Source organism: Ursus arctos, unplaced genomic scaffold (genome assembly GCF_023065955.2).
Source record: "Ursus arctos isolate Adak ecotype North America unplaced genomic scaffold, UrsArc2.0 scaffold_26, whole genome shotgun sequence".
In the NCBI taxonomy this organism is placed as follows: Eukaryota; Metazoa; Chordata; class Mammalia; order Carnivora; family Ursidae; genus Ursus; species Ursus arctos.
Window position 1 is genome coordinate 4,614,795 of NW_026622941.1, and position 20,858 is coordinate 4,635,652.

General features: G+C 47.2%; 1 protein-coding gene across 1 annotated transcript in view; it reads left to right on the forward strand.

Annotated features, from left to right (window-relative positions):
* Positions 1 to 20,858, forward strand: part of PRMT8 (protein arginine methyltransferase 8) — a 90,814-nt gene that overhangs the window by 46,484 nt on the left and 23,472 nt on the right. The window contains exons 3-5 of the mRNA XM_044385389.3: positions 3,688 to 3,843; positions 6,970 to 7,033; positions 20,398 to 20,540. Coding sequence (XP_044241324.1) covers positions 3,688 to 3,843; positions 6,970 to 7,033; positions 20,398 to 20,540 — 363 coding nt within the window. The remainder of the gene's footprint in view (positions 1 to 3,687; positions 3,844 to 6,969; positions 7,034 to 20,397; positions 20,541 to 20,858) is intronic.

The following is a 20,858-nucleotide window of genomic DNA, read 5'->3' on the forward strand; positions in this document are numbered from 1 at the left end:
GAGGTAACTTGAGAATATTATGACAATGTTATTCCCATAAATTTGATCTCTTAGCTGAAATGGATAAATTCCTTAGAAAAACAGTTTGTCAGAATTGATGTAAGAATGCATGGAAAACTAAAACAGCCCTCTATCTATTGGAAAATTGAATCTTCCCACAAAAAGAACTCCAGGCCCAGACAGTTTTACTGGTGAATTATATGTCAAATATTTAAAGAAGAAAAATACCAATCTCACACAAACTTTTTCAGAAAGTATATGAGAGAACACTTTCTAACTTGTGTGATGAACTCAGTCAGCATAACTTATTACCAGAGAAGTAAGAGGGAATTACAGATTAACATCTCTCATAAATATAGACAGAAACATTTGCAACAGAATACTAGTAAATAAAACCCAGCACTATTTAAAAAAGATAATACACCAAGACAAAGTGTTGGTTCAGCACTTGAAACCAATCTATGGAGTTCAACATACTATCAGAATAAAGGAGAAAAGTCACATACCATTTCAATAAATGTAGAAAAATCATGTGACAGAATTCAATGCCAATCATGATAAAAGCTCTCAGCAAATTATAAATAGAAAAGAACGTCTTCATCTGATAAAAGACATTTATAGAAAGCCCACAGCTAACACTATACTCAATGGTGACATTTATATTATTGGAACAAAGAGAGAATGCCTGTCTTCTCCTATTTTATTCAATGTTTTATTGCATGGCAGTCCTTGCCAGTCAGTGAAACAAAAGGAAAGAACAAAAAATATAAGGCATACAGATAGGAAAAAAGAAGTACAATTGTCTTAATTCACAAGTGACAAGATTTTTTACATAGAAAAACAAAGGAATCTACAAAAAAATCATACTACAATTAATATGTGATGGGAGCAAGCCTGCAAAACACAAGGTCAGTATGTAGACTGACATAAAACAATTGGAAAAATGAAAATTTAAGATACCATATACAGTACCATAAAGTAAAATAGTTGAGAAAAAATTTAATGAAAGAAATGCAAGACTTCTAAAATCCATAAAACATTGCAGAGAGAAATTAAAGAAGACCTAAATAGATGAAAGTCTGTGTCAGTGTTCTTGGATATCAATTCTCTCCAAGTTGATTTATAGGTTCAAAGCAATTCCAATCAACTCCAGGGGGCTGTTCTCTGTGAATTAATAAGCAGACTCGAAAACGTATATGGAAATGCATAGCATCTAAAATAGACCTTGTAAAAGAAGAACTAGGACTCACACTATTTCAAAATTAATATAAAGCTACAGTAATCAGGTTAGTGTTGAATTGGTATAATAATGGAACAGCTGCAAATATATAGTTAATTGATCTTTGACAAGGATGGCAAAGTAATTCAATGGAGGAAATGATAGTCTATTTTACAAATGGTGCTTACATCATCTGTTTTGTATAAAGAAATGAACTCACATCCCTAATTTACACCATATGAAAAAAATTAATTTGCTGTGAATCATAGAAAAGTAAAAGCCATAACTATAAAACTTCTGGAAGAAAACATAGATGATTACCTTTGTGACCTTGGGGTAGACAAAGATAAGGCAGGACACAAAAAAATTCTACTCATTTAAAAAAAACACCTAAAAACTTGTCTTTTATCAAAACTAAAAACTGCTTTTCAAAAGACAACATCAAGAAAATGAAAAGGCAAATCTCAGATTGGAAGAAGATATTCGCAATACACATGTCTGACAAAGGATTTGTTTCCGGAATATATAAATTCCTACAATTCAATAAGGAAAAGACAAATAGGTCAAGAAAAAAATGGACAAAAGACTCAAACAGACACATCATAGAAGATTTATATGAATAGCCAATAAGCATATGAAAAAGTTATCTACATCAATAGATATCAGGGAAATGCAATTAAAACTGCCATGAGATACAGCTCATATCTACAAGAACGAATAACATTTTAAGAAGTGATAATACTAAGTTGCTGGCATGTGAAGCAGCTTGAGAGCTCATGCATTGCTGGTGGGATCATGAACTAGAGCGTCTATTTTGGAAAACTGGCAATGTCTTACGAAATTAAACATCTACCAGCTTACCCATTTCTAGGTATTTACCCAAGGAAAATGAGAACATATCCTCAAATATACTTATACAACAAGGTTTGTACCTGCCTTATTTGTACCAATCCAAATACCCGTCGACAAGTGAATGGGTAAACGTCCATACAATGGATACTAGTCGACAACAAGAACAAGAAGAAAGGAACAAACCTTGGATATGTGCAGGAAACTAGATGAATCTCAAAAACCTAATGCTGAGCAAAGGAAGCCAGACGCAAAAGTGTACATACCGTATGATTCAATTTATATGAAGGCAGAAGGACGCTTTAGTGATAGACGTTGGATGATTGATCCCCTGGGTGGTGGTGGGGATTGATTGCCAAGGGGCTTAAAGTCCTTAATGGACTCCCTAGGGGATGGCGATGCTCTATATCTTGATTGGTTGTTCAAGTGGTGGTTACACAGGTATATATTTTTCAAAACTCTTAGGCCTAGGAAGGCACGTGATGTGATGAGCACTGGGTGTTATACACAACTGATAAATTATTGAACACTACGTATGAAACTAATGATGTGCTATATGTTGGCTAACTGAATTTAAACAAAAAAACCAAACTCTTAACACCTAACCACGCATTTAAAATTTGTGCTTTTTATTGTATGCAAGTTATACTAAACACTATACTAAAATTATACTATAATCCCAATACTATTGGTGATGAATTAGTCAGAAACATTTGGGGTGCCTGGGTGGCTCAGTCGGTTGTGTCCAACTCTTGATTTTGGCTCAGGTCATGATGTCAGGTTTGTGAGATTGAGCCTTATGTCAGATATGGATCCTGCTTAAGATTCTCTCTCTCCCTCTCCCTCTCCCACTGCCTCCACCCCCCACCCTGCTCTCTCCCTTTCTCTCTCTCTCTCAAAAAAAAGATGTGTTTGCTTATAGCTTGAATGGACAAAGATGAATGGACATACACAGATTAATCATGTTCTCCTTAGGCTGGAGACAGTTGTAAGGGGTAGCCTACTTTCTTTTTGGCCACAAATCACTTAAATAATGGTGGGCAAAGAAATATGTTTTCCATTCTTTAAAAAAAGCAAACAAAAAAGGTATGCACACACACTCACACATGGACCACAAAGTCTCCTCTAATAACCTGTTGGATGACAATTCTCTCATGGTGGCAGAAGATTCTGCTTCAGGTTTAACTTAAATCCTTCAAGTTGCATCACACTGATCTTTCCTTTTGTTCTTTGGTAGATGGAGGTTTTCCCGGGGCTGGACATGGGTTTCTCCTTTTAGAGCACAAAATTATCTTTCTTGGGTAGAGTTTTAAGGCTGCAGTTGTTTATTAAGTGTGCAGGAAGCCCCTACTCCATCCACCCTACAATACTCTCCTACAGCTTGGCCTAATGACATCATTGAGGGTTTTTTTTTTATTTTTAAGCAACTTCTACACCCAACATGGGGCTCAAACTCATGATCCCAAGATCAAGAGTCACATGCTCCAGTGACTGAGCCAGCCAGGCACCCCCATCATCGAGATTCTTGAAATATTTGGCAGGACAGTCCTGGCACATGACCTCGGTGTACTCCCAGGTGGCTTAAATACATTGACATTGCCTTTCCTTTCCTTCCACAGGAAATGCTGAAGGATGAGGTGCGGACACTCACCTACCGGAACTCCATGTACCACAATAAACACGTGTTCAAGGACAAAGTGGTGCTGGACGTTGGGAGTGGTACCGGGATCCTTTCCATGTTTGCTGCCAAAGCGGGGGCCAAGAAAGTGTTTGGGGTGAGCATGCCACTCCCTCCCTCCTGTTGGCTTCTGTAAAGCCAGCCCCTGCCTCCTACCTTCTCCTGCCCTTCCTCCAAGTACAAATCCAGGTCCATCCCTTGCTGGGGCCACACCCTCGAGGAGAAGTAGGGAAAATCAAGCGTGACTCTCAGGAGGTGGGGCAAGCTCGCATGGCTCCCTGTCACTCAGGCATTGCTTCTGGCTTTTTGCCCTGACGAATGCTGACATTTACCGAGGATTTTTAACTTTCCAGAAATCATTCCGGTGTCGTCATTACCTTGGAGCGCTTAGTCCTACCCTCAGCTTGAGAAACAGTGCAGTGTGGTTATGTGTGTGAGCTTTGGCTTGAATCTCTGCTCTGTGCGAGTATGGGCAATTCACTTCTGCACCTCGGTGTCCCCATCTATAAAATGGCCATAACACCAATATCTTGCCCATGGGGTGACTGTGAAGAATAAATGAGTTTAATACATATGTAAAGTGCTTAGAACAGGGCCTGGCATATGACCAATGCTTCGTGTCTAATATTAATATAGTTGGGATGAGGTCCTTGGGGGATAATAAAAAGACAATCTCCTTCCTTTGTTCTTTAAAGGGCAAGTTGGTAGGTTTAATTCTGCTGCTCTGGCTGCTGCAGTCCCTCCAGACAGAAATGCAGGCTGACCCTCTGAGAAGGCTCCCAGCCTGGCTCTGGCTCCCACTACACAGCTGTGCACTGCTTGATGACAGCGAGGCTGGGGGTCTGGAGCTGGGAAGAAACTGTGAAAAAGAAGAGTTCTTGAGTGGCTGGCTGATGTTTGAAAACTGCAGAGGGTCCAAAGCTGGAATATGGGAATTGGTCTTGATCAAAATTTAAGACACACTACAATTAAGCTCCCAGCGTGCGCACAAGACAGCTGTTTGCAGAGGCCCATGGGAGCCGAGCAGATTTCGGTGTGGCTTCATTCTCTGTGCATTTAGCTGTGTGGTCCTCTAGCCTGTGCTCACAACCCCAGAGTCCTCCACATCCCCTTGGCCACCCCCACTCAGCCTCGGAGGCCTGTCCCTGAGTCTGTAGCAGGGACAGCATTCCTCCTCCACGCCTGCCTTGGAAAGTGCCTGGACCTTTGATGTAGAGGGTCTTCTAGAAACTCGGGCCATCCTCAAGGCATCTCTGCCACAGACTTGACTGGAAAAGCTATGATGTATTCAGCTGAGGAGATGGGCCAATCCAGGTGCTCCAGGTCGAGTCCTGCCCCTCTCCACCTTCCAGCTCTCCTTCACTGGGCCCTCCTCACCCAAAGGGAGGCTTTCCAGCAAGGGACAGACTCCACTTTCAATGAGGTCACAGAGCCTCTGGGTGGGACTTGATTTTTCTGGCTATCCCCCTGCCCTACCTCCCAGTACCATCTCTGAGGACTCATCTCAGCCCCTGTCTAGCTGGGGCATAGGTAGCCGAGGGCCGAGCAGTGGAAGGCCGGCTGCCCCTCACTGGCTTCCAAGTGGCCAGGGGCTCCAGCTAAGGAGCTGTCAGGAGGCACCCACTCTGAGCCTTCCAGCTGTGGTGACTATGCCAACTGTCCCAATCTGTCTGCCTCCTGGTCTTCTGCTGTCACAGCTCTTTTATAAACAGCTCCCACATTTAGCTGGGCCTCTTTCCTGATGGCTCATTTCAGTTTCTCCTGTTCTAGGCTCCCCCTTCTACCCACTGCTCTTCACCAGAGAGAGAGGGAGAGAGGGAGAGAAGAAGGGAACGAGGAAGAGTGAGAGAGAGAGGGGAGAGAAAAGGAAAAGGAAAGCAGGGGGCAAAGACAGGAAAAGAGGAAAGGGAGCTGTAAAGCCACCCTGGTGCTGGGGCTTGGGGGCCGTCAGTGCTCTGAGTGGTTCACATGCTTTGGCTTATTTAATCCTCACAATGACCAAGTAAAACAGGGACTGTTTCCTCACTTATGAGGAAACTGAGGCACAGTTGGAGAGTGGCTGAAGCTAGATGTGAATCCAGGCTGCCTGGCTCCACATCGCGCCTTCTTCACTGTGAAACTCTGCAGCCTCTTGCAGATGGACACCAACGTTGCAAGCAGGGAGAGGAATCGGAGGAGCACAGTCCCACAGAAAGTGGGATCAAAGGCCACGGGGCCTGGTAGCCCAGGAAAGGGCCCATCCTGTTGGGCTCTGAGCCTGGCTGAGGTCTGTCTTCTCAGACGGAGCCACCCTTCCTGACCCTGCAGGCACCCTTACCCATCCTCAAGGTTTTGGTGGAGGCTGTGGGCAGCCCCCTTGGGTTCTCCTATGCAAATACTCTCTGGGAGGCCCTGGGGTAGTCTGAGGGGGGTCGGGAGTGTGGAGGTGAGTGGCAGCCTCTGTGGGGGCAGCTAAGGAGGTGAGAGCAGCTCTTAGCAGCTGTCCCTTTGGCTCCAGTCCTCTGGTCCTTCCCTAACATGTGCCCCAGGCTGGGGCTGGATATTCCATTACTTCCACAAGGTCCCGCTCTCAGCTGATGGCCAGCTAATTTCTCACATATATTGACCCTTTGCTTAGGAGATTTTGGGAGCTTGGAAAGACTTGTAGATTAAAAAGAATTAATTATCTCAAAGGTGGACATCACAGAAGGGGTGAGAATTAACTTGTGTGTGACCTGTGCGGTGAGATGGATCTCAAGACTGACCCTGAGACCCTGGCGTGGCATTTCTCTATCCTGGAATGTACCCCATATAACAGGGAGAATTGGGATCAGGGAGTGGGTAGAGTCATGTCCCTGGAGACTCACAGCAGCTCTGGCTGTGGCTTGCCTTCCCATGTCCTCCCCCAGGAGGACAGCAGCTATGCAGCCTCATCCCATTCTCCTCTGGCCAGGAGGAAGCCTGCCAGCCCCTTCCGAATCTCCTTACTTGGACACCAGGCCCTCCATTGTGAAGCAGTGGCTGGAAGTCAGCCTCATGGCAAAAGCAAAGAGATTCAATGCAAGAGCCACTGGCCTTCTGATCAGGAGGGTTCACTGTAGTTTTCAATCTGCCGCAAAATAACTGTATGGCTGTGGGCAGGTCACTGTACCCCTCTAGGCTCAGCTTCTCCATAAGTTAAATTAGTGCTGGATGTGCTGTGATCTTTTTTATGCCTCACTCTTTTGTTCTGTGCCCTTTCTAGATCGAATGTTCCAGTATTTCTGACTACTCGGAGAAGATCATTAAGGCCAACCACTTGGACAACAGTAAGACATACCTCCATGTGTTTTCCCATGGATGGAGGGGGTGAGGGGGCTTGTGCTTTCTTGTTTGGGTGGTATAGACTGACATAAGAGGGAAGAGTACAGAGCACTTGGCCTTGGGATGGTGGAGTCCGGCTGAGGCCCTATTTGCAGGACTGTGCCCATGGGGTTCTGAGGTTTCCCATCCCAGCCATGTCAGCCAAGAGCACGTTATTCCCAGCTCAGCTTCCATGGCTTAGCCACCATTTCCTCTGCTTGGCCCCAGCTGTAGGCATCCTATTGAGTTTTGCAAAATGGCAGCTATTCCTCCTCTTTTTCCCTCTCCACAACCCCCAGCCCTACCTTTCCCCATCAGCCAACCAGGGGCATCCTAGCAGACCCCCGGCTCTGCCTTTGGAGAAATGCAGTCCTCTACTGCCCATGGGCCCTGTTGCTGCTGATGGTGTCTTGGCAATTAGGCTGCCCTTTGGAGTGGGACCTTCTCCAAGCTGGAGTCTGATTATAAAGAAAGGTGCTCTCCTTTCCCTTCCTCCCCTCACTCCTTTCCCATGCATTGCAACATTTCCCAGGCCCTTCCTCCTGGAATATATCTTGAACACACTCACACCCACAAGTGTCCCTGATTCAAAGAACTCCTTGCATCTTTTATCAGTCAACCTGATGAGATTGAGCCCCCAAGTCCGGTGCTGAGCTGGGCCAGATCATGTAGGATTTGTAAACTAGGAAAACCAAGGTGAATTTTTTTCTAAGGATGATGGAGGCATTTTGGAGAATTTTATGCAAGGGAGAAGTAGTTCCTATGGAGTATGGATTAGAATAGGTTGTAGGAATCAAGAGTGTAAGCAGAGACACATTAAGAGGCTCTTTCAGTACTAAGGAGATGGACTGTGGCATGGCTCGTAGCAAGGGTGGTGGCAGTGGAGGTAAGAAAGGTGACCACTTTGGGCTAGAGGCAAGGGGACCTACTGATGGTATACATGTGGGAATGATAAGACAGGAGCAAGGGCTATTTTGTCGCCTTGAATGATGGACGGATGGTGGGAGACTGAAAGCAGAGCATTCCTAGGGATGATGGGAGGGAGAAAGGAGTCAAAAGTTCTCTTCAGCACATGTCAGGTTTGAGATGGACATCCAGTAGACATGTTGAGTAAGATGGGATATGTGAGTCTAGAGTTCCAGGGAGAGCCAGAGCATGACATATACAGGTGGGAGTCTTCAGCATATGGATTTTATTTGAAGCTACAGCATGACATCACTTAGGGATAAAGTAGAGCTGGAAGAAAGAAATGGGCCAAAGATAGGGCGCTGGGACATTTTTAACATCTAGAGGTCAAGCAGAGGAGAAAGAGCAAGCAAGAGGCAGAGAAGATAACCCCAGTGAGGCTAGTGGACCTTCAGGAGAGAGATGTACCATGAAGCCAAGGGAAGGAGGAAGGGACAAGTGTAAGGAATGCTAAGAGATCAACTAAGGTACGAACAGAGAAGCGACTGTTGAATCAAGCCCCATGGAAGGTACTGGTGTTCTAAACAAGAGCGGACTCAATGTGGGGGGAACTGAAGTCCAGTTAGAGTAGGTTAGGGACAGACTGCGAAGGGAAGGCTATAAGTAAGTCTTCTTGCTGGGCTGGAGAACAGAAAAGTGGAACTGTAGCTACAGGGGGATGTGGGGCCAAGACAGAGAATTGTTTTTTAAGGCTAGAGATATGGAAAAGTGTGTTTGATTCAATTGTCCAGTAGAGAGGGAGATACAGGAGAAAGATACAGGAGCGAGACCTTGAGTTCAGAGCACAGGTTCAGTGGTTGGCCTTTTCTTTGGAGTAAGGAACCAAAGGGAAAGTCGGGAGTGTGGGTCCGGATAGAGGTGGGCTGGCAGTGGAAAGCCCCTAGTTTATTGCTTCCATTTCCTTTTCAAAGAATGAGACAGTCATTGGCAGAGAAGAGGGGGATGAAAAGAGACATGAGAAGGGATGGAATGGTCTTTTAGAAGGAGGGAGAAAGGCAAAAATAGTAGTAAGACTAGTGGGGATTGTTGGGGAGTGGTCAGCGTCTGCTGGAGATGAATCAACATAGATAGACAGTAATCACGCTCGGTCTGAGAGTGAATTTCCCCTTACCATGTTCACCAGCTTGGGTGTAAAGAGGGCTGCCTGGATGAGGGCTTTAACGGGAGAGACAGAAGTTGATTGCAATAACGGGTCATAGAAGCTAAGCTCCTTAAGGCAGGAAATGAGGAAGGGAAGGGGGCAATGATGGGCGAGCAGTAGCACAAAAGGTTAGGGGTATTGGGTGGGCCATAAGCAGAGGTCCAGAGGCCTCTTTCCAGCCTGAGTAGGGGAAATGTTGCTCAGACACCCCTGACTTCTGGCTTTGGTGTCCAGCCTCTCTTGGTTCGCTCAGGGGAGCGAGCTGTTTTGTACACTCCTCAGAAAAGTACCTGACGTGGGCAGAAGGGAAAGAGAGGTGAGTGCTCTACTTGCCTACTAAAGATGGAAAAAGAAAGCTGGCCAATTCTTTCTCTGCAAGGGTGAAACAGCCTGCCGTCCACATGTTTTCATCTGACATCCCTTTCTCCAGCTCTGTGCCATAGCACAGGAGGTTTTCCCCCATTTAACAGATGTGGAAGCTGAGGTTAGGGGAGCTAGGGCAGAACCTTCGGTCTTGGCTCTTGCTCCTGTCCTCTCTCCTGAAGTGTGTTTACATTGATGTGGAAGCCCCAGCAGTGGCTGCCAATCCCAGAAATGAAAATTAAAACCTCTTCGGAGAGGAGGGTGGGTGCAAATAGATGTCTGATCAGACATCTCTCAGTCCCATCCTTGGGCCCTAAATGCCCTTCAAAGGACATTTAGACCATTCCCTGCCTCTGTAAAGGTTCACTTGTGCAGGGATGTCTGCCCTTGGAGGGAGGCTCTGCCCAGCCCCCCTTACTCTTCATCTGTTTCTTGCTGCCAGCTCTTGGGATCTAGAACTGTAGACCCGCTGGCTTGCAGAGGGCAGCTGCCTGCAGCCATTGGTAGCAGTGTGTGGGGTGGACCTGAGTGGGAGAGGGGAGAACATTAGCTGAGGAGTGCCTGACCTCAGAAAAGGGCAGTTTGGCTCTGAAGGCTTGCCAGGAAAAAGAAAGCTCACAGCTCCTCATCGTGCCCTCTGGTCGCACCTCAGAGCCCCCCTTCCCCTCCTCTGCTTCAGCCGCCTGTAAATTTTCTTATTCCCCTTCCTTTCCTTTAACCCTCAGAACATTTCACTTTGTAGAAAAGATGCAAGTTCCTCTTTTTTTCCTGAATGCTTTGAGAGCAAGTTGTTGACATGATGCCCCATCAGCCCTGAAGACACGAATATGCGTGTCCCACAAGTTTCTCTTCATAGCCACACTGCGACCATCAAAATCAGGAGACTAACGTTCTTACATGATCCTTCTCAAGCGCTCAGAGCCTACTTCTGCTGGCCACTTGTCGAACTAACATCCTTCAAAGCAAATGGATTCCTTTTTAAACCACATGCTGCATCTCTGGTGCCTTCAGGCTGGAGCAGCCAGACCTTTCTCAACTGTTGTCACCTTGACCCTTGAGGATTGCAGGCCAGAGTTCTGTAGGATGCCCCTCCATCTGAGGATGTGGGATGCTTCTGCCCTAATGGGTTTGGCTGAGATGCTGTATCCTTCTCCCTGCACGGTCCTGGGGACATGCAGTTTGGATTTGTCTTGTCACTGACAGCATTGACTTTGATCCCTGGATAAGGTAATGTCTGCCAGGCTTCTTCACGGTCAAGTTGCTCTTTCTCCTTTTGTAATTAGTGGGATTTTCTGGGGGAGGCAGTTTGAAACCATGTAAATGTTTCATTCCTTATCATTAATTCCTTATTTTATTCAATAGGTTATGTCTATTATTATCAATACTTATTTTGATACACAAATTGTTCCTAATATGGTCACGGGACCCCCTTCAAGCTGACTTCTGCATCCTTTTGACATTCCTTCTTCATTTTTTTGTGAGCTTTCTTATTTTCTGGCACAAATGTTCCAGGCTCATCTTACACTTTACATGGCTTTGTTTTAGAACCAGTCATTTCTCCAAGGAGTCTTGAGCCCATTTAGTGGACAATGGCCCTTAGACACTAGGATCTGGGGCTAAGTGTGCTCATTGATTTTAGGACGTTGATGTCCCCAGGCTGCTTCAGTGGAAAGAACCAGAGGATGTGTGTGTGTGTGTGTGTGTGTGTGTGTGTGTGTACGCATAGGCATTTACATAACATGTGTTTCTGAATCTGTCTATACATCCTGTCAAGTGTGACTTCACGTGATACCCTGGCTCTAACCAGCACCCACCAGGGTGCTCTAACTTCCTCCCTGCCTGTGTTGGAGATTCCTTTCTCTGGCAGTGTAAAACCTGGCTCCCACAATTCTTAATATGTTTACTTATTGAATCAATCCCTTCGAATGTGCACCATCTCCCACTGTCCCCACCTCCTGCCCAATGCAGATGTGTCTCTCACCCCGTGCTGGGCTCTGACACCTGCATGGGCATTCTCATTTCCCTGCTCAGACTCCAGTCCGCTGCACCAGGCCCTGTCGCCCCCTTGGATTTCCCCCTCCCACCCCAGGCCACCCCTTCACAGGATGCCCTGCTTCCTGCACCAGGACTCTGATGTGCCGTGTGGGGCTGCCCTCATTCCGCTCAACTTTAATCCCCCCTACTGGACCATTGTGGCAGCCGCACACACACCTCTTCCTGGGGCTGCCTGGACATCTAGTTTGCTCAGTCTCACCTTATGGCTTTAGGAGGGAATCATTCCATGCTCTGTATTTTGATGGCTTTTGATTCTGTGCTAGTGAACAAAGGCCCAAGAGGGACAAACCATTGTCCCCCAGTAAATAGCCACCCCCTCCATGCCTCATACCTTCTCCTACCCCTCACATCCAGTGTACTGAGGAGGAGGGAACTCTGGGGCCAGGGGCCCTTACAAGGCAACGTTGTTCCCACTTCTTCTTTCTCAGGCATAGCAACAGGCGGGTGGAGCCGGGGAGGCCGCCCATGGCCCCCTGTGTGGCACCCGCTCACTCAGCCTTGGCATGTGTACCGAGAGAGGACAGCTTGACTGTATGAACGCTTCCATGGAAATGCTTTTGAAATGTTGCAACAGCCAATTGTGTGGGGCTCAGGAGTGTAGGTGTGGAGACATAAATAACAACACGGGACATAAAATACCTGCTACCCAGAATCAATCAAGCCCTCTCCCCCTCCACCTCCACGCTGCTCCTGGGGCGGGGTTTATCCACATGGAGACACACACCTCCACGAAGCCACCTGCAGTGGTCACGCAGCTATGTGGTTCTGCCACACACGTGGCCCACTCACGTGCTTGGAGGCTCCTCTTTGACTTAAGCACTGCTATTTTCTCTGTTTCCCTGCTGAGGAAACTAGTGCGCTGGCGAGATGCCTCAAAAGCTGGGTCTGTTTGTGAAAGTTGACACAGGTGCTCAGGGACTGATGAAATTTTTATAGTTCTAGGAACAAAAGAATTAGAAACCATTTATTTCTCAGAAAACTAAAGGGAGAAAGTGTAGCCAGCCCTCCTCTCCTCTCTCTTTTTCTACCTGAGCACGTCTAATGCAGGAGTGTCACAGACGGAGGGGCCTGAGCCTAACGTAAGCCGGCAGAGTGGCAATGGACAGCCAGCTCTGCAACGTCCCAGGAGGGACGCTTTGTCCTGTCACTTCATCTGCTGCCCAGAGAGGAGCTATGTCCCTGCACAGCCTGCGGAGTTCCTGGGGGATGTGAGAGAGTGTTCATGGAGTGCCCGGTGCTGGGCTTCCGGCATAGTAGGTGCTCAACAAGCATTAAGTGTGGCTCCTTTTGGGCACTTTGCTCTTTCTTGAGCACACACTCCAAGACTTTCACAGATGATGCTTGAATTCTCTGCTGCGGCCCGTTTCCTCCTGTGCCCTGGGGTCATGCAGTCCTGGAGGTGCCCCTGACAGAGACCCTGCCACCAGCCACCTGCAAGCCATGGCTGTGGGAAGCATTTGCTCCCTGCAGCCTTGCCCACGCTCCCTTTCTTTCCTCTGGGGCCTCTGAGCCTCCTTCTCAGGTGGCAGCCCTTCTCCCACATCCCCCGACTGCTCCCCCACCCTTTCTTTCACCCTTGGCTTTTGTTTGAGTCACCATCTCCCCTCTTACCCTTGGAGTCATGCTAAGAAATAAACCCAACCAGCTACTGGAGAGACCCAGATGCTGTGCTGCTGACACCATGGCTCCAGCTTCCATTAGCAATGGTAGAAAACGCACGTCATCTGGCGCTGAGCTGGAGTCAGCTACAATCTGTTGTCTGTCCATACCCGTATCTGTTGTCTGTTGGAGTTACTGCCAAGCTGTGGCTCCTAATCTGTGTCTTGAATCCAAACAGAGAGTCCCCCTTTTTATTCATAGTAGACCTCATGCTGGTAGATTTGGTCCTTCCTTACAACTGCTAGGACTCCCGAGAGCACGGCTTCCCAGGGTCACCATTCTGTGCTTGGTGTTCCTGCATATGTGATGGGCGCCCTGGGGTGAGCATGGGAGCGCCTGTAGGCTGGTCTGCGTTCAGCTCTCGATCAGCGCCTTTGAATACAGCCAAGTAGCCAGTGGTGAATCTCATATCCATGGAGGCAAGGCCTTGTCAGAGTCCGTTAGAAGTGCCCACATGGTGCACTGCTGGCATGGGGAGGGCGGCCGGTGAACAGCATTTACTCTGGACCAGGCTTCCTGGTTCACACTCCGCTTGCGATCTTGGATACCTTATTTTCTGTGCCTCAGTTTCCCCATCTGTGAAATGGGAACAATAGCAGAGCATACCTCATAGGGTCATTGTGACAATTCCACGTTACTAGGCAAAACCATGGTGTGCCAAAACAGGCTCCTATAGCCTCCCGGGGGCGGATTGTCAAATTTTCAGTACATTTGTGATATGGATGAAGTCACTTTAGTGGCTTGAAACTGACCACCATGAGAATATTTACACCACAGAAATCAACAAATGCTACAAACCAGGGCTACTTCCCCTGGAGCCCCAGTTGTTCAGTATCTACCACCACACCGCTGTCTAAAACACGACGGTATCCCGTGGGCACTAAGCAGCCAATAAATGTTAGCTGCTGTTGTTATTATTTCATTTATTAACTTGACTAATAACCCTGTCAAAAGAAGAACTGAGATTAATCAGATATAATTGTTTTTAATGAACCTGTACTAGTGAGTCCCGGCAATTGCTACTTCCCGTTTCTAACTGTTCGTGAAGCAGCCCATTAATAATCTTAGGGCTGGTTTTCACACACTCGTTCCTTCAGGCATTGTCGTGCCCCACTCCACACCACGTGCCAGGTGCTGGGCACCAACCACACACCCAACAGACAGGCTCTTTGCTCTGGTGAAGCTCACCATCTCATGGAGAGGACTGACATGAACACAAGTGAACAAATGGTGACAGGTCTTAGAACAAAACACAATGGAGTTGTTGAGAAAAGTGGGGTGCCCACTTCTGACTGGGGGGTCGTAATGGCATGCTGGACCGGCTCACACGGCTCACACTGCCTTGCACTTTTCTTCCCAACTGTGCAAGGGGGACGTCCTGGGGTGAGTAGAAATCAGCGATGGTGGAGATACTTAGACCATAGACACCAGCAAGCACCTTTGCCCCCCTCCCGGAGCTGGTTGTTAGACACTGACCAGCACAGTACCGGAAGTGAGGAAGCCTCTGGAGGGAGGTCACTGAGGCATAGACCTGATGGACCAAAGAGGCCAACCGCTGAGTGGACAGGAGTGTGACACGCAGACGGACCACCCAGGCCAGCTCCCTGAGATGGGAGACACTTTGTGCCTGTCCCATGTAAGCACTAGGTAGTGAGCTGCAGTGACACCTGGGATGATTTTCTGAGTTTGGAGCCTCAGGGAGGTTTTGCTGCCATCTACATTCTCACTGATTCAACCACCCTGTCCCATACGACTGCCTTCCTCATCCTGGCCCCACTTGGCCAAGCCCGTACGATTCTCTGCCTCTGGCCAATGTATGAGGTATCTGCTCCGGCTGCGCCATGCCAAGGGTCCTAAGTGGTGGGTGATAACTTGGGGTGGGGGTGAGTCCTGGTAGGGTTTTGACTGCCTGATCCAGCTGTGCAGGATCTCTGGCCAGGGAAGGTCTCTAGCCAAAGCTAGCAGGACCTCAGTGCTCTAGCTAAGCAAAAAGGCCCTTGGTCCTTAAGGGAGCCAGAGCAGGCTAGGACACGAAGCCAGGCAGATGATGTACCAGGGGCAAGGCAGAAGCTCAAGCCCTATGTTCTCGGGTGAAAGGGGGGCTGAGGAGGAAAGGGGGGTACCATATTGAAGTTTCTACTACACTGAGGCTACAAAGCACCCATGGCTCGTCTCTGCCACTACAGTTATGGGGTCTGTTGGCTGTAGGGTGTATTCCAAGTCTCACCAGATATTGGGGGTAAAGTTGTTGTCCTCTTTGTCCCACCACTACTGGCTCAAGAATGGGGCTGGGTCTGACTTTGTAAGAGAGGTTTATCCATGTATTTGGACCCTTGGGGCAGAGCTGATACCGGGAGGTGGATGGGTTCCTCTTCCACCACCCTGATGGGCTCATGATGGCTCTACCTCTCCTCACCCTACTAACAGCCTTCAGGAGAAGACTGGGTCAGTCCTTGGCCTTCTCTGATTTCTTTTCCCCCATCATTCCCAAGCAGTTGCTTGGTGTCCACAACAATCCCATGAGGTAGGTAAGTCAGATATTATATCTGCTGATGGATGAAGGAAGGGAACCTCAGGGAGGCTGGTGACTTGTACCAAGTTATACAATAGGCCTTGCTTTTGGCTCTACCTTTTGATTTCTCTAAACTCCAGTTTTCTCATTAGGCAGAAGGAATACTAAAACCAACCACACAGGTTCCTGTGAGGGTTACAGAAATAATGTAAGTAAAATAACTCTGCAAAGCTGCTATTCAAATGCTAGTAATTGTTTACTATCCTAATTAGGACTGGTTTGAGGATCTTTTGTCTTTGAACCCAAATACCCTTTTTTCAAAATTGCTTATTCATCCATTCATTCATTCAGCAATGATTTCTGAATGCTTGTGAGGAGTCAAGTGCTCTGCTAGGTCCTGGAAATAGGAAGCTAAAATAGACAATTAAGAAAAGGAGTCATAGCCTGGAAGCAAGTCAGGCCCTTGGAGGGTGTATGGCAGCTGGTGTGGGTGTCGCCAAAATAGGCATGTGAACAACATGGCAAGGTAGCTGGGGGGCGGCTAGTGGCCGTGCTGCAGTGGGGGTAGCATCAAAGAGGCTCTACCTGTCTCAGAATGTGCTCCCTGCCTCGCACTCATGGCCCTCATGCCCACTCCTCTGTGACGCAGGATCTACTCTGGGGAACAGAAGAGTCTAAACTGGGGAGGCCGCTAACTTCGGACCCGTGGGGTCAGTTGACACTGATGGACGTGCTGGAGGCCCAGATGACATCAGGCTGGCCTGATTTGTTCTTGTTGTTTTTTTAAGTCAAATGAATAACTGTGAGTCAGTTTGGCTAGCTTTCTGTAATAAACAGTCAAGATAAAAAGAACACAAATTCAAAAAAAGAAAAAAAATCTGGATGTCTAATTTGCAAACTTAAAATTACAGGAGAAGAATCTCCCAATTTAGAGTTTGGAGTGCATTGCTCCCTGTTGTGCACTTAGTTATGATATCATTCCCAAAGTTAAGAGCCAAGGTCCTGTTATTGGAACAAACTTCCCATCATCTCCATGGAATAAAAACTAGCTCCAAAGAGGGACCTCAGTGCAACCTTGAGCTGACACAGAGTCAGTGATGTGGGGTCCAGATTCGGAGTGGGGTTCTGTAGCCCATAGCTGCTGAGAACCTGAGTATCAGAGGCTAAGATCCCCCTTGAAAAAGCTTGACGTGGAGAAGGTTCCGATGCCCACACAGTTCGTGGAGCCAACCCACTGCACTGCACTGGCCAATAGTCCCCAGTTAGTTGCCATAAAGCCCACCACAAGAGGTAGCATTCTGCAGACTGAAAATTGAATCTGGGAGTTTAAGTGGTTGCTGGTGTGCCTGTAGAAAACAGGAACAATATCCCTGAGGATTCAGCCGGGCAATTATATTTGGGTCCATAGAAACAACATGGCCTCTTTTTAAAAAAAAAAAAAAAAGTTAGCCTCAAGGAATTGGTGCAAATTAGAGTCAAACTGGACATTGCAGGCACTGCTTCTTTACTGGTGTCAGCACCTTCTACCAGTAAACCTTGCAGAATGCCTTTTATATGCTCAATATATATCTGAAGAGTCAAGGCATTTTGTCACTGCAGATCATCTTAGAGACTTTTAGGTTCAATCCCCCTCCTTTTTTCCCCCATGATAAGGAAATTGAGGCCCCAAAGGGGAGGAAATGTTTGATCAAGGTTTGTTGTCAGCTGGAACAAAAACAGAAGTTGTCTGATTCTAGGACACCAGCCGAAGGTTGTGAAAATCGAGCATGGTAGAGACACACCTGAGCACAGGGATGAAGGGGGTCTGAAATCCAGTCCACAACTGGACTGAGGGAGGCCTGCCTTCTTCCTTTCACAAAGGGCCCATCTACTCACCAAGCCAAGCTGGGGCTATATCTGCTCCGAGAAATGTTTGGATGCAGAAGGGCGATGTTAAGTGAACAGAGGCACAGACTGTTGATTTTTCTTAAATAGGGTTAATTGATTCCTTCTGCCTTTCTATGACCCACTGTGCGTATCTCTCTCTCCCTCTCCCTCTCTCTCTCATCTATCTACCTACCTATCATTTATTGTACCCATAGTGATCAGGATATAGCAACGAATGGGTAGAGTGCTACTGCAGAGAACAGGGAAAGCAGTCACTCATGCTGGGGACACCCCAGGAATGTTCTGTACACACACATCTGTCAGACTAGACTATAAGTTCTTGTCCATCTCTACTTCTTGCAGTCCTACTGGAGTCCTGTCCATAGAATCATGCCCGGTGAACCATGTACTAGGCACACAGAGTGGAGGCTGTGGGGCACCATGGGCAAGAGAAAGCATCTTCCCGAGCCATGTGGAGGTCATGATTTAATGTAGGAGATGGAGCAGACCTAAGCCCATATACACATGCAGACATTAGGGAAGAGCCTTCAAGAAATGTGCAAAGAGAGAAGAAAGGGAGGCTGCCTTGAGGGCATCACAGTAAGTGAAAGAAGTCAGACAGAGAAAGAGAAATACTGCATGATTTCACCAAGAAGTGGAATCTGCAAAACCGAACCAAACCAAACCCAGACTCAGAGACACGGAGAACAGATTGCTTGTTGCCAGAGGTGGGGTAGGGGTGGTGGGGAACAGGTGAGGGGGATTAAGAGGTACAAACTTCCAGCTCTAAAATGAATAAGTCATGGGGATGTAATGCGCCGCATGAGGAATATAGTCAATGATTTGTATCAAGTTTGTATGGTGACGGATGGTAACTAGACTTGTCGTGATCAGTTCGCAATGTATGTATACAATGTCAAATCACTGTGTTGTGCACATGAAATGAATATAATATGATATGTCAGTTACTCTTCAACAACAACAAAGATTTGCAAAAGTAAGACAAACCAGGCTTTGCACTCAAATAATGAGGCAGGTGGGTCAGGCATGTATTTGTCAGCTCTGCTTCAGAATGAGAAATAAGGCACTCTCTTTGCATTTTCAAAAATCCCTTACTTTGTCCCCTTGTGTATCCTCTTGGTTCATCCCGGGCCCTGCTCTTGCTTGCGTTTGTGGAGGCCCCCCGCCCCCCCCCCCCCCCCCCGCAGAGAAGCGGAGCTTTGACACCTACTCCTCCCACCCCTTCCGAACCTTTTGGAGACGACTAGGCCTCCCCGCTCTTACCGCTTAAGGGCAGGGCTCATGAGTCGTACAGGAAGGCCACACAAGCCTGGGCCTCAGTCTGGACTGGTTAGGACCAATGTGCATCTGCGAAGTCTCTGACTGCTTATGAAAGAGGCCTTATCTGATTAAGACTTGATTAAACACCAGGTATTGGAGAGCAAATCATCATTAGAGGCTTCTAATGGGCACTTCATCACCTGCATTATCTAATGTGAGGACATGAAACAAAACCAGTGACCTGTGTGCCCTTTGTCATCCAGGAGCCTCTAACCCAAATTCATTTTCATGAAGCTCAGATTCAGCACAGATGTGTTCTCTTTGTGTGTACAAGTGTTTTGTTTTGTTTTGTTTTTTTTCACTCCTGAATACAAGCTATTGTTCAATTTTCCCAGCAAAGCTCAGGCATGGTGTGATTTTTCAGAAGATGGTGCAGAAAGAGAATTTCAGACGTGAATATGTGTATCCTTTCAGAGGAAATGTTCAGATGGAATCAGCCAACCAATAGATCACCCTGTCAATTTCATAGCAGCATCTAAGATAGTGTTTGCTATGATCTTTAGAGCAACTAATGCAAAAAGAGACTCCAAAATTATGTGTATGACTATGTCAAATGATCAAAAACGCAACTAAGAAGTTTCTCCTGCCATGGAGGGATAGGAAGGTCTAGGAAGTGACTCACAAGCAGAGGTCACTAAGAGCAGGAGAGTGGTTCCAGCCTTTTCCCCTTCACCTCTCCATCAGCTGGTCAGTAAGAGGGGAAATGTCAGATGATGTCTACCTTCTCTTGAGCCCTTGCTATGAGCCTGACACTTAACATTTGCTATTTCATCATTCCAGTTCAACTACCCACTAAGTAGATACTACTTTCCTTGGTTGTTTTCTGGGGAATCAGAGTTCATTTAGGTCAAGTAACCTGTGCAAAGTCATATAGTTAATAATGAGATCAGGACATAAACCCCTGACTACAGAGCCCATGATCTTGTCAAGACACCAAGTTGCCTTCCTCATGAACCCACTGGGAGTTGAGCTCTGGATGTGCACATCCTTGCCCTTTGGATCTGAACCATCATGGTGGTCTAAAATGGGATGGGGACTCTGATCTGAGTGTTAGAGTCATAGCATTTTATACCTGGTCTCTACTTCCACACCCACCATTCAACCCCTTTAAGCCTCACTTCTAAATGAGAGTGATAATAGTGTGCTTACTTCATGGAGTTGCTGGGAAGATCACACGATATGGTGCCTATCACAGGCTTGGCACAGGGCCAGGACATAGTCACAGCCCAGTACGTTTTAGGGAGAAAACATGCAAGTAGTTTGCAGTTCTCTTTGTATAACTAGCTTGGTGAAGGGTGAGGTGTGTCGAATCCTAAAAGCAGAATCAGAACATGGCTAAAACCTGTAGGTCTGGCCCTGATGTGGGGTGCTCATGGTTCCAGGCTAGGGTCCCTGCAAAGTGTGGCCGTGGGGTTCCTATTTTCCAGTCATCACCATATTTAAGGGTAAAGTGGAAGAGGTGGAGCTGCCTGTGGAGAAGGTAGACATCATCATCAGCGAGTGGATGGGCTACTGTCTGTTCTATGAGTCAATGCTCAACACGGTGATCTTTGCCAGGGACAAGTGGCTGGTAAGTGTCCTGCATGCTGTCCCCTTGTTGGTCTGCTGGCTGTCCTGCTGCTCTACCCCTGGCCGACAGTCTAGGAAGAACATGAGGACTCCAGAGAGGGCTTGGGCTAGCAGGTCACCTCCTCCAGACCACTCTCCTTAAACCAGATCTGCTTCAGGGGACAGAATGATGGTACCCAGGTCCAACATGTCTGCCACACTGTTCTGTAGGTCTAACCTTGGCTTCTTTGGTTATAATCAACACCCATTCTCTGTTGTCAAGACAAAAGGCTGTTCTGGTCAACAGGTACTTAGGACTTGTTTTGCTGCCAGAGAGCCC